Source organism: Stigmatopora nigra, chromosome 7 (genome assembly GCF_051989575.1).
Source record: "Stigmatopora nigra isolate UIUO_SnigA chromosome 7, RoL_Snig_1.1, whole genome shotgun sequence".
NCBI classification, from domain to species: domain Eukaryota; kingdom Metazoa; phylum Chordata; class Actinopteri; order Syngnathiformes; family Syngnathidae; genus Stigmatopora; species Stigmatopora nigra.
Genome location: NC_135514.1, coordinates 7594759 through 7622739, shown reverse-complemented (window position 1 = coordinate 7622739; position 27981 = coordinate 7594759). Strand labels below are relative to the sequence as shown.

The window sequence follows — 27981 nt, the reverse complement described above, 5'->3', positions numbered from 1 at the left end:
CAAAAAGATCTTCAACCATGTTACCAGACCATAATGCTGTATATCGTTCAATGAATGCCCTGCTTGAGAAATGATATTTACTACCCCTTTAGTAATTCAGTAGGATAACTTTTTTATGACATGGGTGATTTCATTTGGGGACTTGAAGAGAGGGCAGCATTTCTCTACCTCTGACTACCTTCCAGTTAAAAGTGTGTGTGGGTGGGGGGGGCAGAAAAACGAATTTCAAAACGATTTAATCGGTAATAATTAATGGGAATGTGCTAATGTTCAAACTTCATTGGTGTTTGAAGGCATTTATGTAGATCCACTGCACATAGGCATGATACCGAAGTCTGAGTAGTGTTACTTTAAAGCTTCGATTTTTGTACTCATGAATATGTAAGTACCCGCTCACCCTGCAGCAATGGTAATAAATATGTTATTGCAAGCTTATATGACAGATGAAAGTAAAACCTCAAAGCAATTTTGGCCAATCGTTGCCAAGCCAACTTAATTTTTGCAATAATGGTGTTTGGTCTCTAAAAAAGCTAGAGGTTATATGGTTAGATGGTTTTCTATCATTCTGGGAAAATACTTTATCAAAGTGGCAGTTATTATGAACCCCGCAGATCAGGCAAGTCAGTTTAAAATATGGCAATGACGAGGCATCTGTTAGAAGGTCATGAGAGATGTTGTTTTTCAAAAGACTTAGTGGGAGTCTGAAAAAAGGTTTGGAAATTTGTTTTGGTCTGAAGTGCCAGTAAAAAGTTATTTTTTTCCCAGACAGTGTGAAAAGAATTTTAAACGTCAGCTGTTCAGATGTGAGGATGTTGTGGGCAAGTTGTGAGATCAATTGTGGCTATTTTATAATGTTTTTTTTGTGTAAAACTCAAGAACACGCCAGTAAAAGCCTCAGTGTCGATACGTATGTGCTTGTGGCAATGTGGTATTCATTTGTAGAAATAAAAGCCGCCAGGCTTGCTTTTTTTTTTTTTTTTCCTTTTTCTATCAACTAGTTTGACAGTCTAAAGAGAGTAAATAAGACGGATGAATTATGGCCAGCGAGCACAAACAGTATGGATAAATAACCTGAAGGTGCCGCTAACAAGAGATTGTTGTTACTTAGGCGATTTAAAGCATGATCCAGACACAAAGAACACAGGAGCATTAATCGGAGTGTATAGAATATTAATTAAATAAAATGAAGTTAATAAATCATATTATATATGCTTTACTGTGTCGCGAAAGGGAAAGAGTGCGGTGGAGTGTATGTTTGTATATTTGCGTGCATCTGTATGCCAAATTGTCATGGAGACGTGTGAAGAGGGGACAATTATCGCAGAGAATAGCACGGGCGAGTTACTACTTACATTATAGGGTTAAATCACATTATAGGGTTATCCTAAAATGTGATTTAAACCTACTATAAAACATCCAAAAGCACTCAGTGGCAATGCAAGTTAGCCTGGGGTTTAGAACAATGCAGCAGGCAGTAGTGAGGTATCAGAATGCATCAGCTGGATGAGTTGCCCATTGCTTGGAGAGACGGGGTCCCGGCAGTTGGCTTCGTTGGCATTCTTTCAGGCCTGGTCAGCGAAATCATTGGCTGGCCTGAATACCCAAAGTAGTAGGGGCACTAGCAGAAAAGGCTATAGGCAGCAAATGCCGAAAGTAGCAGGGACACTAGCAGAAGAGTCCATAGGCAGCAGCCAGTAGGCAAAAAAGAAGATGAGCCGAGCACAAAAGGCATCTTTTATGCCCATCATCCCTTTGGCAGGAGATGAGTTTTACCATTCAATTACATGGGCAGCTCAAAGTTTTCTTGTTACAAATTGATATGTAACCAAGTTAAAAGAATTTGGTTTCTTTAGAACAAAAATACATTTTGGCATTGCTTTGCATCAACAAAATATTAAAATATTTATCTTCAGATGGCCAACCATAGTATTTGTACAGTAACATTCCAGAGGACAGTCACAACACGATGAGGCTATAGAAACACCCGTCAAGGAGTGGTAATACATGTCTCTTCCAATGACTGATACAATCCTTGACTGCAGGTTGCTACTGGCCGAAGAGCACCACAGGTCACCAACATGTCACTTAATAATGACTGAGTTAAGAGGTACAGTATATCAGTTCACGTGTGCTGAAGGTGAGTTGCCCTCTCTGTAATTAAAGGGCAACTGTGTGCCTATGCAAGTCTGTGTAGGTAATGTGTAATGGATCGGCTGGCTGACGGGTATTCCTGGGAAACTTGCACACTGTGTCCTGAATGTTAAAAAAGGACAGTCGACAGGGAAATGAGTGGCAGGAAGCACGTGTGCGGGCATGTGCAAAACAAGTGTATGACTTTCATCAAGGAAATTATCGAAAGGTGAAGCCCCTGCTCATTACCAGCAGAAGAGCCACTTTGGAAATTATAGTGCAGCCAAGCATTCCAGGTATACCAAGATGCCTTCTTTTCAATCTTCTTCATATACACAAACACACACAAACAATAATCTAATCTAAACTATAATCATGACATGACATCACATGGCCAAAACCCGGAACATAGTTCCAGGTGTAACATTTGCACCAACTATCGTCATCAAAACTAGGTTAAGATAATCACGTTAATCTGCGAAGCGGGACCAAGCTAATGAAGTTAAATTCTCAGGTCACCCTTGGCTGGGAAATTAGGACTTTTTCAGAGGGCCTTTTAACCTCTACATGCAAGTATGAACCACAAAGCCATTCATTCTCCCAGCACATAGCTGAAATACACAGCCACACACACCATCTTAATGAGTGCCTGGGGAGACAATGAGACATGAATGCTCAAAGACAGGTCTGCTCTGAGCTGGTGCTTCTGTCGCATGCCTTCCAAGACATAAAGCTTCCCAAAAAACACAGAGGATGCTCTAGATCATAGAGACGCCCTCAGGCTGAGAGGAAGCGTGAACACAGTGTCAAAACAGAGAGGTAGCAGCAAAGCAATGAAAAATTCAATCCAAAAGAATAGGGAGCAATTACAAAGACACTTTAGTGCACATGTACTTTAGTTGTACTTTCTGTTCATTTTGTTTTATTTCTGTTCACATAATTAACACTCAAGTCCAATGTGTGGATTAACTTTAGGATATTATACGTACGACAACGGGCCGGGCAATATAACCAATATAAAATTATATCCAGATTCAGCCTAAATTGATCATGATATGCCTTTTGGTCCATGTCTTCCATGCAAGTGGTTGGAGAACTGGTGCTTGATACTTAGAAGAATTGACTTAAATCGATTGCCGTATTTTTGCATATATTTGTGTCTTTAAAATGGCTGTGGAGGAAAAACTGAGTTTGGTTAGATTTTTTCCTAAGTGCTCAAAAAATATAGAATAAATACCAATAATAAGACTTGGGTAGAACCATCACAAGACAGACAGTCAGGTTTGGTTTGTTAAAACATTGCTTATAAAAAAACTATGATTATAATATTCTTGGTTGAGCAATGTCATTAAACAATCCCCACATGTAGAAGTGGTAGCAATAGCCAAGAAAGCAAAGACAACAGATGTCAGTGTCTATGATTCAGCTACATCCAGCTGTGTCGCGGAGAAAAAGTCCTTTAAGCAGATGGTCGTTTAAACACATTTTTAAACAAAGCATTGTTTATTTCATTCTGTCTGTTTGCGGGAAGTCATCTGCTCGTCTAGTAAATTGCCCATAAATGACAAACTACAGAAGTGCAATGCAAAATTCAAGGTTGAAAGTCTGATTGACTGTTGGGAAAAAGAATAACAAAGGTTTTCCAGCGTGTACCCTCATCTAAGCCATGGCAAACTCCAAATAGACCCCAGCCTTTGACATGTTTCATTTGTTGCAACAAAAACATTTCCTGCCCGACTCTGAACTCTATCTGTTTTCAGGAATTTGATCATCAAGGCTCTGCACTAATGATGATAGTGGGTTGTAATCAGACTGCCCTGTTTAAAAAAGTTAGGCTTCAATTGATGCCATTGGCTCACTCATCTAGTGAAAATCTGGAAAACATAAAACATTAAGAGTTGCGTGAAAATATGCTGGAGCCACCCATTAAAAGAAAAGCAGCTTGGGGTTTAGTATATGTACTATAAACATAATACATGTGTGCCAGAATGAAAATGGGCATTAAAAAATCCATAATAACACATCACAGTTTACCAGATAATTATAAACTCTGCCAAATGGTTACTTTTGAGGTAATGAGGTAAGATGAAAATGAGAACATTTGTAATCACATTCATCTCCAATTAGGCTCACCTTTTACCTAATTTGCTGCCACCATCAACTGTTGGCAGCACAAATAGACTAACAGATGTAAAAGAAAACATTTATTGTGAATAAAGTAATATATTTCTTTCATATCTCTGAGGAGAAAAGCAGACTAATTCTTATGCTTCAGCAGGAGATTGTTGAGCCAAAGCGATGCACTGGACTGGGATAAATCCTCAATTCTTTGACTTCGCATTCAATGAGCCCCTTCCCCCGGGAGTAGATGTGTCTGACCAAGCCAACAGACAACCAGTCAAGCAAAAAACCATCACTCTGAGAGGTAAAACCTAGTTAATTCATTTGCCATAATGGCAGTCTAGCCCAATATAGCATCTGTTCAAACCACTACTGAATCTGCCACTGGAAACGTAGAAATTGACACCACCATCTAGAGAGTGGAATTAGGAGGTCAGGAAGGAAGGTTCCATCTTCTAGCTTCTGGAAGTAAGAGGGAATAAAGCCAAAATACTCTGGCAAATACATTCCTGTCTCCTTTTTGTTCCGGCCTCATTACCTCAGAAGTGCTAGGGTTGGCTGGTCCTTCTGAGGGGATTAGCCCTTAAAACTAAGGAAAAGCAGTCCTTTATCCTGTTCTCAATATGGACAAAATTAAAGGTCTTTGTACATTGCAAGATAAAGCCAGGAATTTAGGCCTTTCTCTGGGTAGTTGTTTTGTCGGGATAGTACTCCCCCCCGTGAACAAAAAGAATCTGACAATGTTGACACACCGGTGCATTTTATACTCACTCCTCCTGCCCTAATCAGTTGAAGGCAATGTTCGACAAGTGTTTTACGAGGCACCAGATGTTGTCATACTCAGGCATGTAATCATCTGACAAGTTCTAACAAAATAAATCAAGCAAATGAATCAGGCTTTATTTTACCCAACCAAAGGCTATAGAGTATGTATTTCAGTGACCACTTTTTCCAAAGTAAAGAAACCCAAGCACCCGGGAGCTTTTAATTCTGCCATGCACAGCTCATTCAGTCAGTTAATGAGGACCGTAATAACATGATACAGAAACGTTTTGAAAACAGCAAGTGTGCACTCACTGGAGACTGGGGTACCATCTTTTCTGCTTTGTTTCAGAGGTGCCGCAGTAAGGCAAACCCGGCTGAATGCCGTTAAAATACATTATAGTTTGTTTCTATTTTGTAAATATGGTTTGAATCAAGTCGGTAGAATGTGTTTGCAGAAAAGTTCAGTGTGAATGAACAAAGCTATCTCCAGCAAAGCCTATTAGTGTTGGGTGATGGATCTCTGCATCAACAGTGCCCTATTGTCAGTTCCTGAGATTGTCACATGATACCACTGTTAAGCGGAGTAATATCCATCTTAACCGCCATTCTCCTAATGCCTTTCTCCTGTCCCCTGTGATCAGACAACTTCCAACCTTAATCCCGAACTAAGCCGATTCCTAATTACTCTAGCTATTCGACTAGACAAAGCGTAATGGTGAGTCGAGTTGACCTGCTCAAGGGTCTCACGGAGTGCAGAGCACCTTGTTAGAGACTAGCAGCAAACACTGTTACGAAAGCAAACCCAGTTTTATCTCAGAGGTGCAATGTATTTATCACCAGTAAACAGGTCTCATTTGCACTTTCACACACAATGAAGATGCCCTGTACAAACAGTAGCTGCTAATCCCTTTGGCTGCAATTTAGGAAAGTTCAAAATGGCAAAAGGGGTTCTAAGAAATATTTACAGTCTATTTAATGAGGTGGTAACAATAGCCAATATGTTCAAGCAGTAATCCTCTGGTATTTTTTTTTCAAAACAAACAAAGCCATAGGTCTCCAAGAACAATTTTGCATATTTCTGCCTTTGCCCTACAGTAATATATTGGTCCAACCTCGCCGCCTTTTGGTAACAGAGGTCAGATAGGCTTTCCATTTACATTAACCTTTCCAGACAATTCTCTTCAAGTTTCCCATTACCATAAAATTAGCAAACAATTACAGATTCTTACAAATCTGCCTGAGGAAGATCCTGGCAGCCTGAAGTTCACTTCACAGTCATAGCTTTGGCACTTTTGAAACATTTCTTTGTCCTTAGTTAAAATCAAACATGACAATTGTAGCAAAGACCGGTAAGAAATATTTTTTTCAAGATTATTCCATATATTGCATGTTTGCAGAAACGTCGCGTCACCTGGAGAACCCTCAATTACTGTTGTGTTGAATATATTGGCTCAAGCTTGCAATCTTGGTCACATGGACATAAACAAAGGTCTGAAAAGCTATTTCTCAAGTAACTGAACAATCTCCCGTGCAGAGGGAGCGGGAAGGCTTTAGGTCAGAGGCCTTTCTGGGAAATGTTTCTAAGTCTCAGTAAGAACCCATTCAGCCTATGAATCTAAGACTGCACTTAATATCCGTGCCACGTAACCTTGATATAAGTATTGTCCCCGTTACTAAGCAACATGATGATAACATGTGGGTGTGAGGGGGGGGGGGGATCTTTTTGTGGGCAACATGATGATAATATGTGGGTGTGAGGGGGGGCATGTTTTTCCGGGGTAGTTCTCTTTCTTTGTTAGTACACTTATAGAAGAAGGAGCTGAATTTCCATTCAATCTTAGTCAAATGAGAAATAAATAAGTATTTTAGTGAATTATAAGTTATTGAGTGTTTGATTGAAAACGGACATTGTACCAGAAGGTCATGCTTGTCTTCTGAAAAGTCTTATATTGTTTGAAAAGTGCATCATGGAAGGAAGTGTAAGAAAAAATAGCTCCAGAGTACCCCTAAGTAAGGTGTGTCAAACTGGGGAGGTTTGTGACAGGAGGTCATGTCGGATCAAAATGGGAACTTCAAGAAGAGGAAGACAATAGCAGCACCGGTGACAGGCTGTGTTTGGTAAATCAATAGGTGTTTGCTTTACTTCTGCCTCGCTTTAACACCTGAGCCAGAACAAAGAAAGGGCCCAAAGAGTTCCCAAACATGCCCTTCCCCACACAGTTTCAATTGATCTCAACCCAAAGTGGGCCCAGAAAGCTTTTGGAAAGAATATATCGTAATTTAAAAAAATATATTTATAGTCTATACTGTTTACATTCAAATTTGGACTTTGGACAAATAGTTGGCTAGAGTGTGAATATCTGTATCATGAAATGATTCAACTACAAGCAATCACCATCTTGCCAATGGGGTTGAAAATCATTGCGTAAGATTTTTCGCCAACAGCACTTGCGCGACTACAGTTGCCATGACCTATGCATAACCCGAAACAGATTTGGCTGTCACTAGTGCGTTGTGACACTGCTGCTGCGCAAGACACATAAAATACAGGCAATTCATTGGCCAGCTACTATGATTAATGCAAGGTAGAGAGGGAATTTTATAAAAAGTCAGTACGATTTCACGCTGCAAAGCTGTTGAACGCAGCAGGCTTTTAAATCACCACGCTAGACATTAGTCATGCTCAGTCATACTTAAATGCATTTCAGTTTCCACTGTCCTAATAAACTTTATAGCAAAGTGTCTATCTAATGAGTCCGAGATACAACAGAGTGATAAGTGTTTGGGTTCATGGATGGGTCCTCCGGAGGAAATCTCTTTCCCCAGAGGGACTTGTCAAACCAGAAATACAACTTCCCCTGGAGAGTTTTGTGACACCAAGATAAAAAGAAAGAGTGTAGTATCCATCAAGCCACCATGAAAAAGCATGTCCTGAGGACAGTGTTTTGACTTTAGCAAGAGCGTCAGCAGTTCAGATTTCACTGAGGCTATGACATGCAGAGAATAGCCCAACAACTGTTGTATTTCCAACACTGCAATCCGGCCCCTCATCCTCAATGCTGATTCGTTTGAACTGGACATGGGTTGCTCATGTCACTGCAGGCAGACCTGGGGCCTGGCCTGAGGAATGCGGTTGTAAATCTGTTGAATTGCAGGAATGGTACAAACCGCAGAGTGAACACGGCTGCGGCTAAATATAAACTGCTTTCTTTCCTAGGGGTTCGGATAAGGAACAGCGCTACAAGCATGGGTCTCACAAGACCCATTTTTGACAGAGTGGAACTCACCACCTGAGGGAGGTAAAACAAGAAACAGCCGGGCTCATTTCTTTGTTGGATAATTACACATCTGTGAGAATGAGAGCGTCGTACACTCACTCTTCTATAAAAACCGAGCCATCTGTGTTGTGAGATTTCCATGACGATCACTCAATTAAAGAATGTGTATTTAACTGATAATGAGTAGAATAGTGCTGTTATTTTAAAACCACATTGATTTGACTTTGTTTTTGGAGCTGATTTTTTTTACTGGAAGCATTTAGGATTTGTTAACAGGAGTAAAAATTGTGTATGAATGAGAATTCTTTTTGATTATACATTGTTGTTTTTTAATTGTTGGCATATGTGATCTAGCGTAAGAAAATTAGTTGCAAGTCACCTAAAGAAATGATCCAAATAAAAGGTAAACATGCGTATAGGTAAGAACTTTCCAAATTGATATTTCCCCATCATACTTTTTCTTAAGACTTCTTTCAGTTCGATTAACATAAAATATCAAAACAATTGGATTTAAAAAAATATTCAAATACTCAACTAATTTCATTTCAATTTCTGTAAATTTCCTCACAGGGAATCTTCAGGTTACAGAGGGCTATTTTTGTATAATATAATCTTTATGCTTGTTATAGAAAAAAAATCACAATTGGTTTAAGCTTGGGGTGATTGGTCATGCATGGAGAGTGAGGTGCAAGGATAGGAAACCAAAAGGGGCGACTGTTATGTTACACTGGTCACTTGTAAGTTGAGTTCAATAAACAGAGTCTGTGCAGTGTGCATCTGCTCCAAGAGAGTTTGTGTGCGACAAGAGTGACTTTAAATTTCCTTTCACGACTGGGAGACTACAGTAGCATTATTTGGACATGACTATAACTGCAGCAAGGCAAATACCCTTGAGATTCATCATCTCATTTATAACATACCTGTCCACATCACAAACACACCGTACTAAGACTAAGCAATATCTTAACCAGTGAAATCCCTAACATCTCAGCAGAATATCCCTAACCCTATTAATGACCACCTGTTCGTGAGCTTATTGAGTGTTCAAATTCATCCACTTGCATCTATCTACCTCCTCAAAAGGCAGAATGGCACTTTGTTCAAATGCAAGTAAATTGACTTGAGCAGATCAATATCACATTTAGAAACTGGACAGAGGAAAGAAAAGAGCTGAGATTTCTTCTTCCGTGAGAAGGAGATTAGTCAAGCAAGCCCAACCAATGTCAATCAATCAGTCAGCGTTGGCATATCTTCCAGGGTTCTTGAAATAATTTTACTTTGTACTGCAAAGAATCAGCACCATTGAGACATTAACGCTTGGATGAACTCAAAATATTCTTTTAATATATAGTATATTGATCAACAGAAAATAAAATCCCCAGTTTTGAAAGAAGTATGTGAAGCTGTGAGGCTGACACGCTAACCACTCTGAGCCGCCCTAGTATGTAGTATATGCAATTATTTATTGCATATATAGTACATGTTACAAATTCTGACGAGTACTTTATATGCAAGACATTAAAAAAAATAAAACAAGAAAAAAAGACAAACTGGAAGAGGCAAGAATAGAATTGCAATCACCTCCTTTTTGCAAGGTATTGAATAGAATCACCACTGATGAATCGGTCAGCAATTACCTTAATAATTTCCTCATTGGCAGCACTTTCATGGTCATTTGACTTTTCTGAAAAGAGGGACATTGGGCATTTTGTTTCGCGATTGTCATTCCCGCAGACTCCTAGCATTTAATCAGTTCCTAAAAGAGATGTCGACGGGGATATAATCACCTCCTGTCAACACACTTTCACCTCTTAGGAGAGCTCTTGTTGGACCTGCGGCACAGGTCATTAAATATCTTGATATAAGCAGCAGGCGGGGTATATTGGATTGAATTAGATTGAAGATTTAATGGGTAATGTGATGAGGACTTAGAGGCAAAAATCTGCTTTTTCTCATCAACACTTTTAGCCAGAGTTCATAAATGTGCTGGAATTAATTGTTTTGTATTTTTTTTTCTATGGCAACTGGCGACCAGTCTAGGGTGTAGTCTGCCGATATCAGCTGGGGTAAACTCCAGCAAACCCTGCAACCGTTACGAGGATGCGCGGTACGGAAGATGAATTAATAAACATTAAAACTATGATATGCCAAGGCTGTAGTTGCCCTTCAATGACTGCCATTTACATTCTCTTCATTTTGAGCCACACATTCTGCCACAAAAAAAGCATATTGGCAACCTCTACTGAGTGCAAGTACAAGGAAAGTTTTACAAAAACGATCTTTGATGGTTAGTTTGGACAAATCCTATAAACACATGATTAGAAATAAGCTTTTGGACAGCGTGGGAGGTTTCTTGCAAAGAGCCCAATCCCAAGCGGGGTAAAACAAAACAAGAGATGCGTGTGAAGCGCGCCAGGACGCAGTACGTAGTTCACCAAATTTATAGATGTTCTAGTCACAAGCAGGGGTTTGGACACACAATTCAACAGGAAAAAAAACCAGACAAGCTGCCGAGACGACAAAACCTCTCATTAGTAGTCTGTTTAATTGCACACATTAATGCTGAGAGTGCATACGCCACCGCAAGTCTGTCAGTGACCTTGCTTAAAACCCAAATAATCTTTCTTTTCCTCTTTCTGTCTCTTTCTCTCTGTCTCTCTCACTCTTTCCCCTTTAGCATCATACACTCCTTGGTGCATAGTTTTCCATCTGCTCTTTGAATTACTGCCCACAAAGATGGAACCCAACCAAGCTTTTGAGGAGATGGTCTGACCGGGGCCCGGTTCCCACCACCCCTCACGCTTTTATCCACAGATGGTGGCCTGGATCCTGGAGGGAAAACGTTCACATTGTGAATTCACAACAGTCGAATGGATTCACTGCAACTTTTGACTGTTTCCTCCTTCTTACAAAAAAATAGGGACTTTTTATCCCCCACCCAACTGCTAATAGATCCTCCACCCACTCTCAGGCAACCCAAAGCCCATAAAGGCCGTCACATAAAGCACTCTAGAGAAACTGAGTGTGACGGGTACAAATAGGTAGTGTGTAGTGACCAGTAATGTGACAATTACTCATTTTGACCCCCCCAAAAAAGCCTTTAAACAAGCATTTCAATAGATGGTCTGACCATTTATCTACAGCTGGTGGCCTGGTTCATGGAGGACAGTTTTTCCCCATTTTGGATTTACATCTGTGCAACTTTTGAAAGTTTTTTTTGTTTGTTTTTTTTAAACAAAAAGAATGACTTTTTTCCCCCACCCAACTGCTAATAGATCCGCCCACACTCTGGCAATCAGAAGCCCATTAAACCGGTCACATAATGCACTCTAGAGAACCTGAGTGTAACAGGTGCAAATAGGTGGCATGCAGAGATGAATAATGTGACAATTACCCATTTGGACAATAAAAAAAGCCCATTACCAGCAAATTTTCCTTTTAAGCAAAAAAAAAATATTCTGTTATAGTAACTGGATGTTGGAACTCTAAAGCCTGCATTATATCCTCATTAGTCTCTTTAGTGTCTGTCTGCATGCTACATGGATCACTTGGTAAAGCCCATACTAATGATCCATTCATGCATGAGGTCCTTCATTGACTATACTGCTGCTTTTATATTAAAAAACGCTAAGCATTAAGTATCACAAATTATTGAAACATAATGATTTTAATGGATTAGAAATTGCATTTAATTAAAAAAGGAAGAAAATAAAAGTTGAATGTTGGTCACAGGCGGGCTTGATTAAAATTCCAATCCTTCCTCCCAACTTTTGTGTACTTTGGCAATGGGGTTATATCAGAGCGATTTGTTTCACTTTATTTTGTATGTTGTCCTTATCTTATCCTGACATTTCTATGGCAGTTGGAAAAGCTAAAACATTACAGATGAAATAGTGATGTAATAAAGATACGGTTCCAGTTCTGGGGGTCCTTTGTGGAGTTTGTATGTTCTCCCAGGGCATGTGTGGGTTTTCTTTGGGTACTCCAGTTTCCTCCCACATTCCAAAAACATGCATGGTAGGCTGGTTGAACAATCTAAATTGTCCCTAGGTATGAATGTGAGCGTGAATGGTTGTCCGTCCTAGTGTCCGCTGCAATTGGCTGGACAGACACTAAATTCATATTTATTCTTCTCAGTGGCTAAAATTGAGAAGCAAAACTCCTGGAATTCCAAGTCATTAAAAACCAGACTGAACTCCCTTTGAACCTGAAGGGTTTTTTTTCTAATACACATTTTTCCTCTTATCAACGTGCCTATAATCAATCAGATATAGCAGAAAGACTTAATATTTCAAAGCCTGCTGATAATTTATCAACCACTGCACTGACAAGTGCGACCGAGTGCAGCAGGCAGGAGTTATGAAAAACACAGTTTTGATCAAGTAGAGGAGGGGAGCGAGCCACCCTCAAAGGAATGCTGAGGTTTAAGAGTTATTCGGTATCCAAGGTGAAGGTGCTGTCTTCATGCAACACAGTGTTAATCAAATGAGACGCCTGGTGGATTGCAGGAGTCAAGGTTGCATTCACACTCCTTGATTTCACCACGCAAAGGATATACCATGAGGATAATCCGAAAGGGGGGAGTGGAGGGGGGTAGGCTTAGGATAGGCCAAGCAAGCTGTAGCTAATTAGGTGGTAAAAGTGCACACAGCAAAAAACAAACCAGTAAAAAAACAAAACTAGAACATGTACTGTTTTGGTGACAAATAACTGACTGTCATTTTTATTTAATTTAGTATCTCAATATCTGAATTTTAAATTGACGCAAGTTCATTACTCTAAAGGTGTATTTTCTCGCATATAAGCCGCATTTGTAACTAAAAGAATTATGAGTGAATCAAGGGGTATGGCATATATGCTCATAAGACTTATAGCCTTGCTATTCATTTCTTTACCAGTAGATGTCGGCAAATTAGCATTTACTATTTGTTGGTTATTTTCTGTTTTGCAGTAACAAAACAACCATTACTCGATGAATGACTACCTTTCTTATGATATTGACCCTAATAATGTGCTTTTGATTCATACAATATCTCAGAAATAACAAATGCGATGATTTTTCTTACAAATTTCCCTTCAAAGTAACACATTTCTACTAGATTGCAAAATTCCAAGATTCGAAGGCAATTTTGAGGTTGCGGCTTATTTGAGAAAATACGGTATGTAATTGTTCTGATTGTGTAGAGGTTCACTGTAGTTTATAATACAGAACATATTTAAGTTGTTGTTGTTGTTGTTGTTTTTATATATAATTGACAACTGCTAAAGGCGTATGTTTTTTGCTATTGAATAAATAATGGTCTTGTTTTGATGCCATCTGCTGGCAAATGGGGGTCAGAAAGGCATATTGAGGTTAGTTGAGGAGTTCTATCTCGTCACAAGAAGAATTTGTTTTAATATTTGATGAATTTACTAATCATTTAAGGAGGGGGGATTCATATAATTGATTTTTATTTTTGCTTTTCACTATACAGAACGCAACACGTCTTTCCTCTGCAAATACTGAGGTCATCTTAATATAATCATGATAAGAGATGAGCAATGAAGCAAGCAAGTAATGTTTCAAATTTGCCAATTTTCCCAAGCCATTCAACAACTTTTAGTAGTGTTATTTCAGACTTCCCTATAGTCAGCAAATTGATGGTGCGTGTGTGACTGCACCACCGGCTAATTTATACATCTTTCTCAAAATGGCACATTTGGTTGTTTGTTTCAACACTTGTGTGAAGACATATTCCACATAACCAACTGTTTGTCAACAACCCATTACTAAATCAGCAAAGTAAAGTTGAATACAGTACATTTATTTACAAGTTCGATCCCATATGCTCTGCAAAAACAAGAAACCTTATCACCCCTGTCTACAACACACTCACACACACACACACACACACACACACACATTTAAAAAGAACAAACAATGGTACACGATGAGGGGGTCCACCCCATCCAATGTCCTCTTTTTGTAAACCAGCATATGGTGACCCGAGCTTACCACATTTTTCTGAGACAGTCAGCGACCCAATAAAAGATGACCCCATGACCCATTTTGGGTCGCGTCCCTAAATTTAAGGAAAGGAATCTCAAACACTTCTTGACAACAAGAGCAACAAAAAAAACATTAATGCCAATAAAATATGCAAACACAGCAAGGAAATTAAATGTAAAGATAATAGAAGAGAAAGAACATAACAATTTGACAAAATAGCAGCACAGGTGAAGAATCAATGCAGGCTAGAATGCGGCACAAGCATGAAAGCAGTTTCAAAATGTATAAATTAAAACAAAAAAATGAATCAATATTGTAATCCAGCGCATAGGTGAAAAAAAACATAGAAATATCATAGTAACAAAATGTGTTTCTTACCCCAACACAATCCAATAAGAGATTTGTTTCCTTGTTTCAAATTTGTAATTCCTCAAGAGCAAAATATACATATATAGCATTTGCATTTCTGACATTTTACAAAGGAGATATAAAACGGGGAAAACATTTAAAATATTTATATTTTACCATGTTTATTAAGACTGTAAAAAACTGCAACAATTTAAAAGGCACACAGAGTATCATAAATGTTTACCAGACCTTGCAGAATGAATTGAAATTAAACTTTTATATCTACCTTCCAATGAATAAGAGACACTTTGCAACGTGATCGGGGGTGCACAGTAAAAAAAAAAGTATTGTTGCAGGAAATAGGATCTTTTCTCACCATTTAACATTCAACATCTAGACGAAAAGTTATTTAATAAAGTAAATGGGCATTTTTAGACAATTTAAAAAATGGGGTGCCACTAATCCGACGCTTCCATCGACACATGAACGTCTCGTGGAGCAGCACAAAGTTACTGACCAAACTGGCTTCTTTCTCTTTAGCCTCTAGTAAAGTTTAAACCTTCCATCGTAAAGTTTACAAATAAATCAAGGATAACTCGGATCTTACCTGTTGGCCCTTCAATGCCATCGGCGTAGATTTGCACGCTGAGTATCAACAAAAATGCGCAGGTGTTCATCGTCAAGCTGTTTTTTTTTTAGTCCACTTTGAAAATGTCGTTTTCGTCACATCCACCGCAGGAAGTTTGGGAGAGTGGAGCTCATCTATTCGCCACCGGTTGACAGTGACACACGCACACGGGCACGCGGTTTCGGAGGACGCGCCGTGAGACGGCCCACTGCTACTTGTGCAAACTGACGTCAGGGTAAACAGTTGAGGAGAGAGATTTGCCTTTTCAAAGCTCCTTTTCCCTCCCCAGTCCGAGACACTTTTTCTCCCCCCCAAAAAACAAGGGAGTCGGGCGGCCCCAAGTGGCCACAATTAGGTACTGACCCAAACCCAAACTGGCTTCACCACTACTATACCACTATCTCAAATCTTGATACTAAATTGTCCATATTTTATTTTTGATTATCATTCATTATGTCTTTAAAAGAACGTTTTAAATTTAATTGAATGCTTTCATTGTAAGTATAATTAGATTTAAATCTTCACCATGAAATGCAATAATAAGAACAAATAAATAAATAACCAATAAATACTATAATGAATATTTCATTCATTAACTCATCTGGGTGCCATTAACAAAGGAAAACGTTCAAGTTGGATGTCTATTGCTGTCAGTGCTAGTCAGGGAGTTAAAACAAATGACCTGTGTGAAATTCAAGACTATTTTTTTCAAAACTAGTCAAAAATCGCAAAATATAGATGCATTTGTGCATTGGTTTGATTTTTTTTATGTATGTTCCATTGTAGAATACAATAGGTGTAAGAAAAGATATAAAGAAAACACAGAGCTACTTAGTTTCTGGTTAATGGATGCCACAGCCAGCCAAATGTTTAAAAAGAAAAAAGGCGGGCGGGGCGCCTAGTAATTCAACCTCTTGTTGCAGTTGAATAGCCTCTCTCATGCCTTCAAGTCAATTATAAATGTCATTGTTAGTATTTTATGGCTCAATCATTTACCCTGTCCAAACAGTTAGTCTTTAACTTGGTTCGGTTAGTGTTCGCCTTAAAAGAAGTTTAATTATTCATGCCACACTTTCCAAAAAAATAAAATATTTGAGCTGCTGTTTTTAGGTGATGTTATCTTTTAAATGTTTTGCAATCGCTTCTTCTGAACTCTGGAGTTAAAAAGAGCATTTTAAGTACATTTGTATTTAATATTTTATACTAAGACAACATAGTAGTTTCAGGATTTTACAATGCTGATTAAAATGTATGCTAAGATGAGTTGTTGTTCTTTACGTTCTTAACATTAAATTTGACAGAATTGACAGAAACATCTTTGTTATGAGTTGATCATTAAGTGATACATTGATCTTGGACACTTCAAACATGTGCATCAGCTGCCCTTGAGTTTAACACCTAAATTTTGGCTGGTGATCAGTCTTCGGTTTATCAGTCTCATTCCAAACTGAGCTAGTTATTGTAGAGTAAAGCAGTATTGCAACCAGATAAATATGGATTTACCATGCTTTATGAATTTGCAAAAGAAGGAGAGGTACATATTCCTTCACACAGCCAATAAACAGTGGGGAGCATATTTCTCCATAAATTACAGTCTGTCATCGAGAGTGTGCCAAATTTGCATTTGAAGATGTTTTCTTCTTTCCGCACCTGGTTTGATTGGAGAATGTGACAGACATTGAACTCCAGCACTCGTGCGGCGTGAAATGTAAATAAACAGAAGCGAAAGGATAAATGGACTACATTAGTATGACAACTTCCTGATTGCACAAAGACACACAAATGCACTTTGACATGGGGGATAACTAAGACTGTGATGAGTAATACATTCATAAACACGAGGGTTGTGGGGGGTCAAACAGTCAAACTTCCAATTGGTCGAGCTTTAGAGGAAGACGTAGACGCGTATATTTCAATATTTGACAGGTCTCAGAAGTCACAACTTTCACGTGTCGCACACAGACGTGATATTGCATTTGATTTGAGTATTACATCTTCACTGAGATTCATCTTAGAAAATGCACTTTCATGGTCAACACTATACGACCACTGTGTATCCCACCGGACATTTTATGTGGTCTGAGAAAAATTGAGAACTTTTCTTTGACTTGACCCAAAACTACTTAATGTCGAAATATAGAAAAAATAGAAACAAGTGAACCTGAGGCTTTTCAAAGAAGAAAAAAACACCCTGTCATGGTTTGGGGAAGTCACACTGAAACCACCAGTCAATACACAGTCTCCATGTCATTGAGGCTTGTCAGCATTAACGCGGTAAATTCAATTAAAAATTGCCGACAGACGTGTTGAGGGCGTCCAACGTGAGTACAATACCCAGCCGCAAATGTCATTAGCGCCAAATGATGGATGAATGATGGAGAGGGCTTTGCAAATGATTTAATTTCACCAAGTGCTTCAAGCCTGCATGTCAGGCTGACACCTTTACTTGTACTACACCACAACCCAGTATTTAAAGCAATTTATCTTCAGCAAGCCCATATTTAGCACTGCATTGTTGACTATTTGAACCATAATCAGAGGAAGTTTGCTGTCATTTCTGGTTAGCGTGGTCATGTAGTCTATAGATAGTATAAATAGTGATTATGGAATTTACTGTGCTCTTTAAAAATGTAACATTTTATTATTAATGCATCCGATGCCATGAAGGGGCAATAGGCAGGAAGTGAATTTATTCATATAAAGTAGCTTTAAAGAAAACGCCATTACAAATATCATGTCATATTCATGAAATTGGCTCTACGACTGACTGTCTAAGACAGGGGTGGACAAACCGGTCCTCAATGGCAGGTCTGTGCTGGTTTTGTCCCCACCGATCCAGCACAGACACTTTGACCAATGAGATTTCTGCAAAAAAACAAAAGGAACCTGAATGCAATCTACTCATTTCACTTGTAGGACAGCAGATTGGTGAAAAGGTCTCCTCTTTATGGTTTGGAATGAAAACTTGCACCCACTGTGGCCTTTTATGGAATAGTTTGCCCACCCCTGATCTAGGTCTAAGCTACATTCAGGGTAGACTGGTTGAACATTGTAAATTGTCCCTAGGTATGTGTGTGAGCGAGCCCTACGATTGGCTGCCCACCGATTTATGGTATCCCCCACCTGGTGCCTGTAATAAGCTGGGATAGTCTGCAGCATTGGGGGGATATGTATAATGCCTTGCACTGTCAGGGTTTTATTGAAAGTGTTTATCAGGAGATTGTGCATACTGTTGACAACAAAACTAATATTCCAAATCCAGATGAAAAATAAAGAGCCATTTCAGAGATCCATGCTTTTTTTTTTTATTGGGCAGTAACATTATGCCTTAATTGAAGCCTGAGTGAGATTTACAGTTGTGTTTAAAAATAGGTATCTTATAAACTTTAACATTTAATTATACATTGAGTCCCAAAAAGTATATTTTCAATTACAAATTTATAAGAAAAGTTGTATTTTACTGCCAATCCCAAACTACTTTAACCACAAGGGGAAACCTAATCGACAAAAGCTAACACTGGAAGTAGCTGCAAAGACAGTTTTACAATGTATACTCTTAATCCAATTGCCTTGAACTTTCAATCTGCAGTTTCACTTCATTTAGTTTTGACTTTTTTGTAACCCTTTCTCCCCAAAGCCACCTTTTCAAAGCCATGTAATCTCTCTCCTTGGCCCAGCTCCTGGCTTCCTAACCGAGGTTGAAGGTTGCACGTACTTTGTCCGAGACCTTGTTGCATCTCTACATTTAGTTCTTGTCCCGCCCTGTGGGCTCTGGCGTGTTTTCCCGACTCACAGAGCACCCGGGTCCTCTCCTCCCGCTTCCTGGCACCCACTCGTAGCCCACCAGGGGTGGGGAAGTAGCTAAGGTTCTGAGGGTTGACGTTGGGCTGAGTGTATGTCGACTCGGGTAAACCCCCGAGTGAGAGAGGCTGGATCACAGTGTTACTGAGAGCGGAGGAAAGCTGGCTATTGGGCGGCTGGTGACGTTGGGGTCGAAGATGCTTGGGGGAAGTGTGTTTGAGGGATGTGCTTTTAACGCATGCCTGCTTCCTCACTTCTTTTGACAGCTGCTCCAGTTCTACAGGGAGACAGATTACAAGATTGAATCTTCAAAACTGAGACTTAACTCCTCTACTTTTCTTCTACATGTTCATCAAAAATAGATAATTACCAATATCAACAGATGGATTATCTTAAGTAATTGATCAATCTAATATATTCCATGATTTTGGAAAAAATATATTTACAATATTTAGGATCATCGACGTGGCAGGGTTGCAGGTGAGAATGTTGCAAATCTACAATATATACTTAATTTGAGATTTTATTTGATTATGAGGATTGGGCAAAAGAAAAATGGCATTTTAGGGGGACACCAAACGCATTTGGTCTTTTCAAAAACAAAATTTAAATTAAATTTGGTCTCAAATCAAATCATTTACTCTAGAAGTATAACATTTGTTGTTTGTGTGCATTTTTTATGATTTCTTTGTTCCACAATTGTGGAACTTGTGTGTATTTCTATTTGTATTTGGGTGATCATTAAGAATGAACTCATTATAATTAGCATGAATACAATTTGGATGGTGGAATGCCTTCTCACCGTAAACATCATCATCATCATCTTTTTTCTGGGCTCGCCGCTGCTCCAGCGCTTGCTTGACTGAGTCTAAAAGTCCAAACATCTCACACAGGGAATTCAGGATGATGGCGTCTGGAACAACACAAATAAATCAATCCTCAGCAACAGCGCAAGAAGGCCATATTTAGCTGGAGGGGCCTCCTGCATTAAACATCTACCTGATCGATATTCTACTCAAAGCAATTCAATACCTTCCCCTCCCTCCTTCCCCAATACTCAGTGCCGGGGAGTTTTTCGCTGTCTGAACTCACCAGTCTCCTGCAGCTCAGCTTTCTCACTGCGAACTTCCACTCCTTTCAAAGTGGCCAATAAGTGAGCTTGAAGACCAGACAGGACCTCGCCCATTAGTCCGCATTCAGCTACGCCATTCCACAGACTTAATATGCTATCTAGACATAAACAAATATGACATGAAATTGATTTTCTTCCCTATGGTGAATGGAAATGCAACAACAATAACAAAACAACTAGTATTCTGATACCAAAGGTTCTTAAACCAATTTGTCTATAGTTCTTGGGTGTTTATAAAACAATTTGGAACAAATTATCTTGTAGAATTATATGACACGTACATGTGAGATCAGTAAATTGGGTTGAATATATCATATGACACACAAATTAAGAGTTAAATTAGTACTTTTGTATAAGAGTTTCAGAACGCATATAATAATGATTTAGACAAAAAAATGAGGTGCAATATATTTGGAAACCCCAGGGGAAAAATGAATTCAATCCTCCTTTTGCAAAAATAAGAGCCTCTAAACACTTTCAATAGCATCCAATGAGGTTTGACTATCAATGTTTTATGTGCACATTGAGTTGCAACCGGGCAAAGTTTTCTTTTCATAAAATCAATATTCTGATAAAATTTTAGCTGCAATGTGCTCATGCTTGAACACCCTACTGACTTTCTGTACAGTTGAGTGATGATATTCTTGCATTTTTAACCTTCTACAGTCTCAAAGTAAGTTTTCTTTAACGGAACTTACCAACTGTAAATAGTTTCATGGCACACTCAGGATATCCCATTGAATGTGTTTGCTCCCAAAGAGATAAACACTCAATGGATAAATACACATTTCTGAATGTACTTAGTACAAATATTAGCTTGAATATAGTAATGAATCTGTTTTTTTTTTTACCTGGTGTGACACTCCTCTTCCTTTTTGCATGCCCATTGGCTGTAGTAAAGTGCGTGGAACCCCACTCGCCACCAAATTTTTCGTCCAAGGACTCTTCCAAGTCATCTGGATCATGTAGAGATTCTCCTGAAATGAATTTTCATATATGCGCATTAAGCTTTACCATAAATCAAGAGTGGATTTTCATGCCGTTCTCATACATGTTGATAGAATCTAATGCGAGGTATATCATTACATAATTGCTGAGCTTTGTCAGTGGCCTGTAAAAAAGATAGATTGTGGAAGGTTAATTCTTTGCAAAGTTTGAACATCCCTGCAGTAAGTCATGTGATGTGTGATACCTGTCCACAAATGTGGTATGTTAGAAGTGAAATCAGTGGATTGCAGTCAGATACAGATAGAAAAAAAATTATGAAGCCCCCCTGCTCTAAAATGTGTACAAATTGCACAAATGGAACTAAGCTGTCTCAATCAAAATCGTCTGCTACCTCAGTACTATATGCAGAATAAAATATTAGAAAGGTGAATTAAATATAAATGTACTTCGCAGTGGTGAAACAAAAAAATGAGAACACCCGATGTTGCAGTGGGTTAGTAGGTTCAATTGCGTGAAAATCATGATATGGGGGTTTTAAAAAGTATTGTCAGGGGTATATATATGTATGTGTATTTCTATATATATGTATATATGTGTATTTCTATATATATATATATATATATATATGTATGTGTATTTCTATATATATGTATATGTATATGTGTATTTCTATATATATGTATATGTGTATGTGTATTTCTATATATATATATATGTATATTTGTGTATTTCTATATATATGTATATCATAATTCTTTAAGCAACCATCTTTGATATGACGTTCATTTAAACTATAATAGGTGTTGTATGTCCTCGAAAACAAGGTTTTAGGAGGTTAAAAAAAGGACAATTTAAAACCATTAAATGAACCTTGCATTATTTCTTATGGGATCAAAATGTTTTGTAAATTAGCAAATGGAAATCTGGAATAAGTTGCCTTAAATGAGATCACATCCTGGGTTAACATGCTGTGAAGTGACAAAATCTGATGTTTTATGCAAGAACGGGAACATGTGCTGTGTGTTGGACCACAAAATGTTGCTTTAATCCCAAACGATACAACCTCGGGGGCATTGAATTTGAGGTTACTTTATAACAGGGATAAGGCTGAGGGACGACCGCTGCCCCAATCCAATTATTTTTTTGCGGCTTTCAAAGTATTTCATTATCCTGGAAGACAGATAAATTAAATCCAGAAGGCTTCTGCGAGCATCTTTAATGGTACAACATGCCAAAGGGGAAAAACATGAGCAATACAACGCAGCAAATTGAAAGTGGCCAACTACAAGGGCCGTGTTTACCAATCTTTATCGCGCCAAGGTGTGTATTTTACATTTGGAAAAATCTGACAATTTTATTTCCAGGTTATCAACTCAAACTGCCCTTGACAGTGACAGAACTCCAATTCATTTGAACTGGAATTGAAATTAAGGATTTTAAATCAAATACATACAATTGCTAGTATTTAAGTTTTTCAAATGACCAAAAATAGTCACTTTCTCTATATAAAAAACTTTGAATATGCACTATGGCACTGGTATCAAAGTGACGGCCCGGGGGCCAAATCCGGCCCGCTGCATCATTTAGTGTGGCCTGGGAACGTAAATCATGAGTGCCGACTTTCTGTTTTAGGATCAAATTAAAATGAAGACTATAGATGTATATTCAATTTCCTGATTTTCTCCTTTTTAAATCAATAATTGTACATTTTTAATCATTTTTTCTGTTTTTTTAGTTCAAAATCATTTAGTAAAATCTAAAAATATATTTAAAAGCTAAAATAAACATTGTTTTAGATCTATAAAAAAATGAATACTATGTGATTTATATGTATTAATATGGCTTTTAATCCAGTTCTTTTAATCCGTTTATTAAAAAAAAGCTAAATATTATATCTAAAATGGTCCGGCCCACATAAAATGGTGTTGACGTTAATGCGGCCTGCAAACCAACCGACGAGTCTGACACCCTTATGGTGATCAATGTCGGAGCAAGGCATCATGGGACTTCAATGGCGTACCTGTCAGAGGGGGCACCTGCCCTCCAAGAGACTCCAGCGCCAGAGACGAGGCATTATGTGGCACGGAAGTTCCCATTGGAAGCTGCGAGCTGTTGATTAGCATGTCGAATTTGGTGCTGCGGCATGTGTTGCTGCACACCGTGTCGTGCTGGTAGAAGTCAATCTGACCCGAGTCCATCATTTTTCTGCGTGGGAAAGAGGCGGGTTAGTGTACAAAACACCATATTAATATTACACAGCTGCAGAAAGAGATTGAAACGATACCAATATTTTCTCAAACACATTATAGGACATTGCAGTTGAGTCGGGGTATTGACTCACAGGAGTAAACATGATAAAGATGCAAAAGGCAATAGTGTGCGGCGTGGTGTGTTTGCTTGGTATTTGGGAAAAGTCACATCCCACTCCCATTCCTGTCGCCTTTAGAAAGCTGCCTAGCAACATTATTTTGTGCTGCATTAGAATGGAGTTAGAAATGGAAGGGTCGTACTATGGATGACACCAAAGTATAGTCATCACTACCTTTTGAGATGCATTTTTGAGAGTGGCATTGGAAAAGTGAGGCCAATTGACTGATGATTACTATGATCAAAAGATTCAAAATGGCAGATTCTTTTCTAGGTAGTGCATTCAAACACAGGACTTCAAGGCAAAAATTCTCAATTGCACCAAAAAATGCTATCTTCACTTTCTCTTCATTTCAAACCATATGAGACTCTCTCATCTTCTTTTGCCTTGGAGGTTTCTCTCTTTTATTTCTTCCTAAAAGAGTGAAAGTCATCCTCAATAAGAATTTGCACAATAGGCCTTTTGTCTCAAACTTATTGTCTGCAAATTGACCGTCAGTCCGTCTATTTGATTCATCCTGATCTTTGACTAATGAGCACTCACTATAACATAGCCATTTTATCATTATACATATATAATTTAATTTTTTTTCTTCAAATCCAATAAACTAAAATATAGCATTTTTTTCATTTATATTTTGCCCTAATTTTATATTGGTTAATTGATTTCTAGAGATAATGATGCCATGTTTCTGTAGATTTGGTCCATTTTAAATTTGCTTTGTTGTTGACACCATTATCGTAATCTAGAAGGATTAGCAGTCCCGAAGAAGGCATACCTGGCCTAATCCTCACAAGCGAGTTTGTACGTTTAACCGATGAACAGATCCGGTCTTCCGATAAGCTTTATCAATTCCATCACTTTGGAAAGGTTAATCTTTGTTTCAGTTCGGCATAAATTGTACTTCCGGCCTCTATGAGTCTCGTCTATTACATTTATTTCCAACCCTGACCTTCGCATTCCTCTTGCTAATGAGTGCTTTTCACCCTAAAGGGAAACCTCCATACTTTTATTCATACAGTCTCCTGCAGAAAGTCGATTATTGCAGCTTTTCCTGCTTTTTTTGGAAGTGGATCCTGTCACATTCGGGTATTTTCTTTCCAGTGCTCCCAGCGAGAAAAGAAAAGAAAGAAAAATGAAAGTCTACCTGAGCATAACGCCGCCAAGTCTGATGGCTCTTTTCCAGTCCTTCAGGGTGGCTTTGCCTGCCAGGTGGACAAACTGCTTAGGACTGATGAGCTGGTCATTAAACTGTGAAAACAAGACGGCAGTTTGTTTTGAAACAAACAAACGCAAATAAGGATCAAACTAATATAGTAGCAGCAGTCATCCACTTACTTTGACACACCTAACATTGATTCCAGGACACACAAACTTCTTAAAGAGTAAAACAGCTCTACTTTCTCCACAGGTAATCGGATAGCCGTACTCCACACTCTCCCCCTCGGATTTATTGTCTTCTATAAAGATACAGTGTAAAAAATACACAAATTAAATTTAAAAATAAATAAATATTCCTTATTAGAAGAAATTAAGTACATTTATACAGTTTTTTTTCCTATTTGGCACCTCAGTAGTAAGTTGTTCAAATTGCCAATAACATTATTTTGTGTTTTATTGTCTTACCATGTTGAGTCTCTATTGCCAGAACGGTGCTGCTTGTATCTGCAATGTCAAAATTTCCCCTGCAGAGGGAAACATAGTGTCAAATATAAAAATTAATAATAATAATAAATAAAAAAAAATACATAGTACTGTGGTCTTCTGTTGGCTAGTTGACCCCTTCAATGCAACCTATTATGTAACATCTTAAAAACCAACGTCTCTGGCTTCATTTATTTTAAACATAACTTTAAATATGACTTCTTTTTACTAGTAACATAGTAAAATATTTTTATTTTATCTGTTGAAAATATAAATGGCAGCAGTTTGCATTCATTCACAAATTTAATTTTCAGAAGAATATAAATTAAATGATGTATTATATCTTAAGATGTTAATCATAAACATATGAAAAGAAAATATGAAAGACTAAAATAATTTGAGTAGGGCCCTATTTTTTTCTGTATATTATAAATGAATATAACGTACTAAAGTTTATATCGCTACGATTGCGAATTATATAATGTGGATTTGGCTCCACCTACCAGCGAATGGAGCAGAATGGGGAGGGAGTAAATGTTTTGTAATGTATGTATATGCTTAATATTCTTACCCCTGCAAGATGGGCTGCAGGTGTAGTATGACTTGAGCCTTATGGTTGTTGCCATTGGACGCCCCCTCCTCTTCCTTGTCCATCATGAGATCCCCTGCAGACACAATGACCTCAGCACCCGTCCTCACAGAGCTGCACGCACAGAGGCCCAGCCGCGCATGTTAACAACAGTATCTAGACCAAACACATGCGCGCACACATCAATGAAAGCTCGTCTCCACAGCCGTTATGTCTGACATGCAAATGCCATAGAAAATGAAGTCATAATGGGATTAAAATGGCATAATCCATGCAGAAAATGGTCTCCTTTCACTGTACAAAAGGCATTAGGATAATGTACATCTGGGGGCTAATACTAATATAGAAATGGATCATTCAAAAGCTCATGGAAATGCCACCTGGCAATCAACAGGTGAACATAACCTGCATTCTTATAAAAGCATGCAATAGTCCTTTTGATGTGGTCGAGAAATATGTTGGTAATCAATTACAGGCCACATTAAATACCTCAAAAGAAGTTGATAAAATGTACATGACATCCTGTAGTGGTGTCTCCCATATTAATGTCCAATTACTCTTATATATATTTTATTATTATTATTTACACCAGCAATTTATATAAAATATCTATAAGCTGCCGTTTATTTAATTTTCTAATAGTTTATTTAGTACAGCTGATTTGTATGTAGTATGTCTAAATACTATATTTTCAGATGTTTTTTATGGACGTTTACTATTATTTACATCAACGATTTATATAAAATAACTATTAACTGTCATTTATCTTCATAAGACTTCATATAGATCTTTTTTTGTATGTAAGTCTAAATGATGTATTTTCAGAGGTTTAGAAAGAAATCATTTGTTTTATTTAGAATTGGAATTCCTCAAGTGGGCTACTTTAGGTAGAATGGATCCTGTAAAAACAATGTTTTGTTCAAATGGACATTTTTCAATATAATTTACACCAACAATGTATATAAAATATCTATAATCTGTCATTCATCTTATTTTCTAATAGTTTATTTACAGCTGATTTGTCTATACGTCTAAATCCTATATTTCCAGAAGTTTAGAAGAAAAAAAATACATTTTATTTAGATTGAGATTTCCTAAACTGGGGTACATTAGGAAGAATAGGTACTTTAAAAAACCCAAAAGCTTTTGAATGAAATGTTTCCAACAACTGACAGACAAATTTCATTGAAACTGAATTACTTTTCAGTCCTATAATCGCGAAATAATGTCAAAAAGCAAAGCATTTCCTTCCAAACGATTTCAATTCAAATACAGGGGGTCAAAAACAAGCACAACCATAGCAAGACTAGCAAATATAGAAAGGCCGAGTCGCTTGAGCCTTGCGTGCCTCCCTCACACTCCTTCACCCACTCAAACTGACGTCTGCCGGCGCCGCGTCACGCACAGCCGGGCACGCACGCTCCACGGCGAACGCACAAAGCCACTTCGTCCGCACACACACATTTACACACAAACATAAACACGCACGCACGCACGCCCCCCACGCCGAAAACCAACTCCCAGGGGCACCCCTGAACGCAACACCTGCTACTTTGAGTCAACATTGTCATAGTTTGGACTTACCGTTGCGGAGCGGCGCGCCGTGCTCCTCATCCTCCGCCGGCCAGCGAGGTAGGAGAGCATGCGCCGTGACGCGTCCACGCTCCCCGCACTGAAGGCAGCCTTTGCCTGAGAAGCATCTGTCCCGCTGTCACGACAAGCGGTGCGTTCGCACGCGATGCTGTGTAAATCGGTCAAATTACTCTTATGTGCGAGGGCGCCGCTTGATTGGAGCGCCTCCCGGCTCGCCTCAACACACTCAACGCGCATACGCTTTTGAATGATAGACTCTTTTAAAAAAGAAATAGTACATACATCGACGCAGTTTTTTAAGGACACCGGTGACAAGCTTATTTTTTCCTTCAAGCACCTTTAAACCACTTGCTTTCGTCTAAAATGGGACGGGCCTGGGGGCGAATACGCGGACTGTCCCAACATGTCAACATAACATTACTTCCCAGCTTCAATTACTCAGGAAGAAATGGTAATCGATCCGGGTTCAGTGTTACTGTCCTTATAAACAAAGGTAAACCGTTGACACTAGCGCACCGACTGACCTCAGATCAGAAAAGACGGAGCCCGCCTCTTTTGGAATGGAATGCGGGCGCCTTGATGATTGACAACACAGACGAGCCAATGAAAAGTCGGGTGAGCCACCTCGTGGCCAATAGTAAACACCC

General features: G+C 38.6%; 2 protein-coding genes and 1 long non-coding RNA gene across 9 annotated transcripts in view; 1 reads left to right on the top strand and 2 right to left on the bottom strand.

Moving 5' to 3' along the window:
* The window catches only part of LOC144199428 (receptor-type tyrosine-protein phosphatase U), a 121525-nt gene extending 106025 nt beyond the window's left edge, over positions 1–15500 (bottom strand). For 3 of the 4 annotated variants that reach the window (XM_077721058.1, XM_077721060.1, XM_077721061.1), the window contains exon 1: positions 15239–15500. In XM_077721058.1, the coding sequence (XP_077577184.1) occupies positions 15239–15308 (70 nt within the window). In that variant the 5' untranslated portion in view covers positions 15309–15500. The remainder of the gene's footprint in view (positions 1–15238) is intronic. The other variant, XM_077721062.1, reaches the window with a different exon arrangement.
* Positions 462–9256, top strand: LOC144199438 (uncharacterized). Of its 2 annotated transcripts, none has more exons than XR_013326910.1 (3): positions 462–616; positions 4409–4555; positions 8234–9256. It is a non-coding gene; the product is annotated as an uncharacterized LOC144199438 (long non-coding RNA). The 2 variants fall into 2 exon arrangements; XR_013326909.1 differs by having other exon boundaries at positions 4406–4555.
* Positions 15501–18548: 3048 nt separating the features above from the next.
* gmeb1 (glucocorticoid modulatory element binding protein 1) lies at positions 18549–27810 on the bottom strand. 3 transcript variants are annotated; one of them, XM_077721070.1, is made up of 10 exons: positions 27326–27810; positions 25724–25817; positions 25135–25193; positions 24847–24968; positions 24656–24759; positions 23161–23345; positions 21044–21169; positions 20153–20290; positions 19863–19973; positions 18549–19337 (listed from the first exon to the last, which is right to left on the bottom strand). In XM_077721070.1, the coding sequence occupies exons 2-10, from the start codon at positions 25807–25809 to the stop codon at positions 18856–18858; spliced, it is 1413 nt and encodes a 470-aa protein (XP_077577196.1). In that variant the 5' UTR covers positions 25810–25817; positions 27326–27810; the 3' UTR covers positions 18549–18855. The 3 variants fall into 3 exon arrangements, with proteins under 3 accessions (XP_077577196.1, XP_077577194.1, XP_077577195.1); XM_077721068.1 differs by having other exon boundaries at positions 25724–25897; positions 27326–27809; XM_077721069.1 differs by having other exon boundaries at positions 25724–25855; positions 27326–27809.
* Positions 27811–27981: the final 171 nt, after the last annotated feature.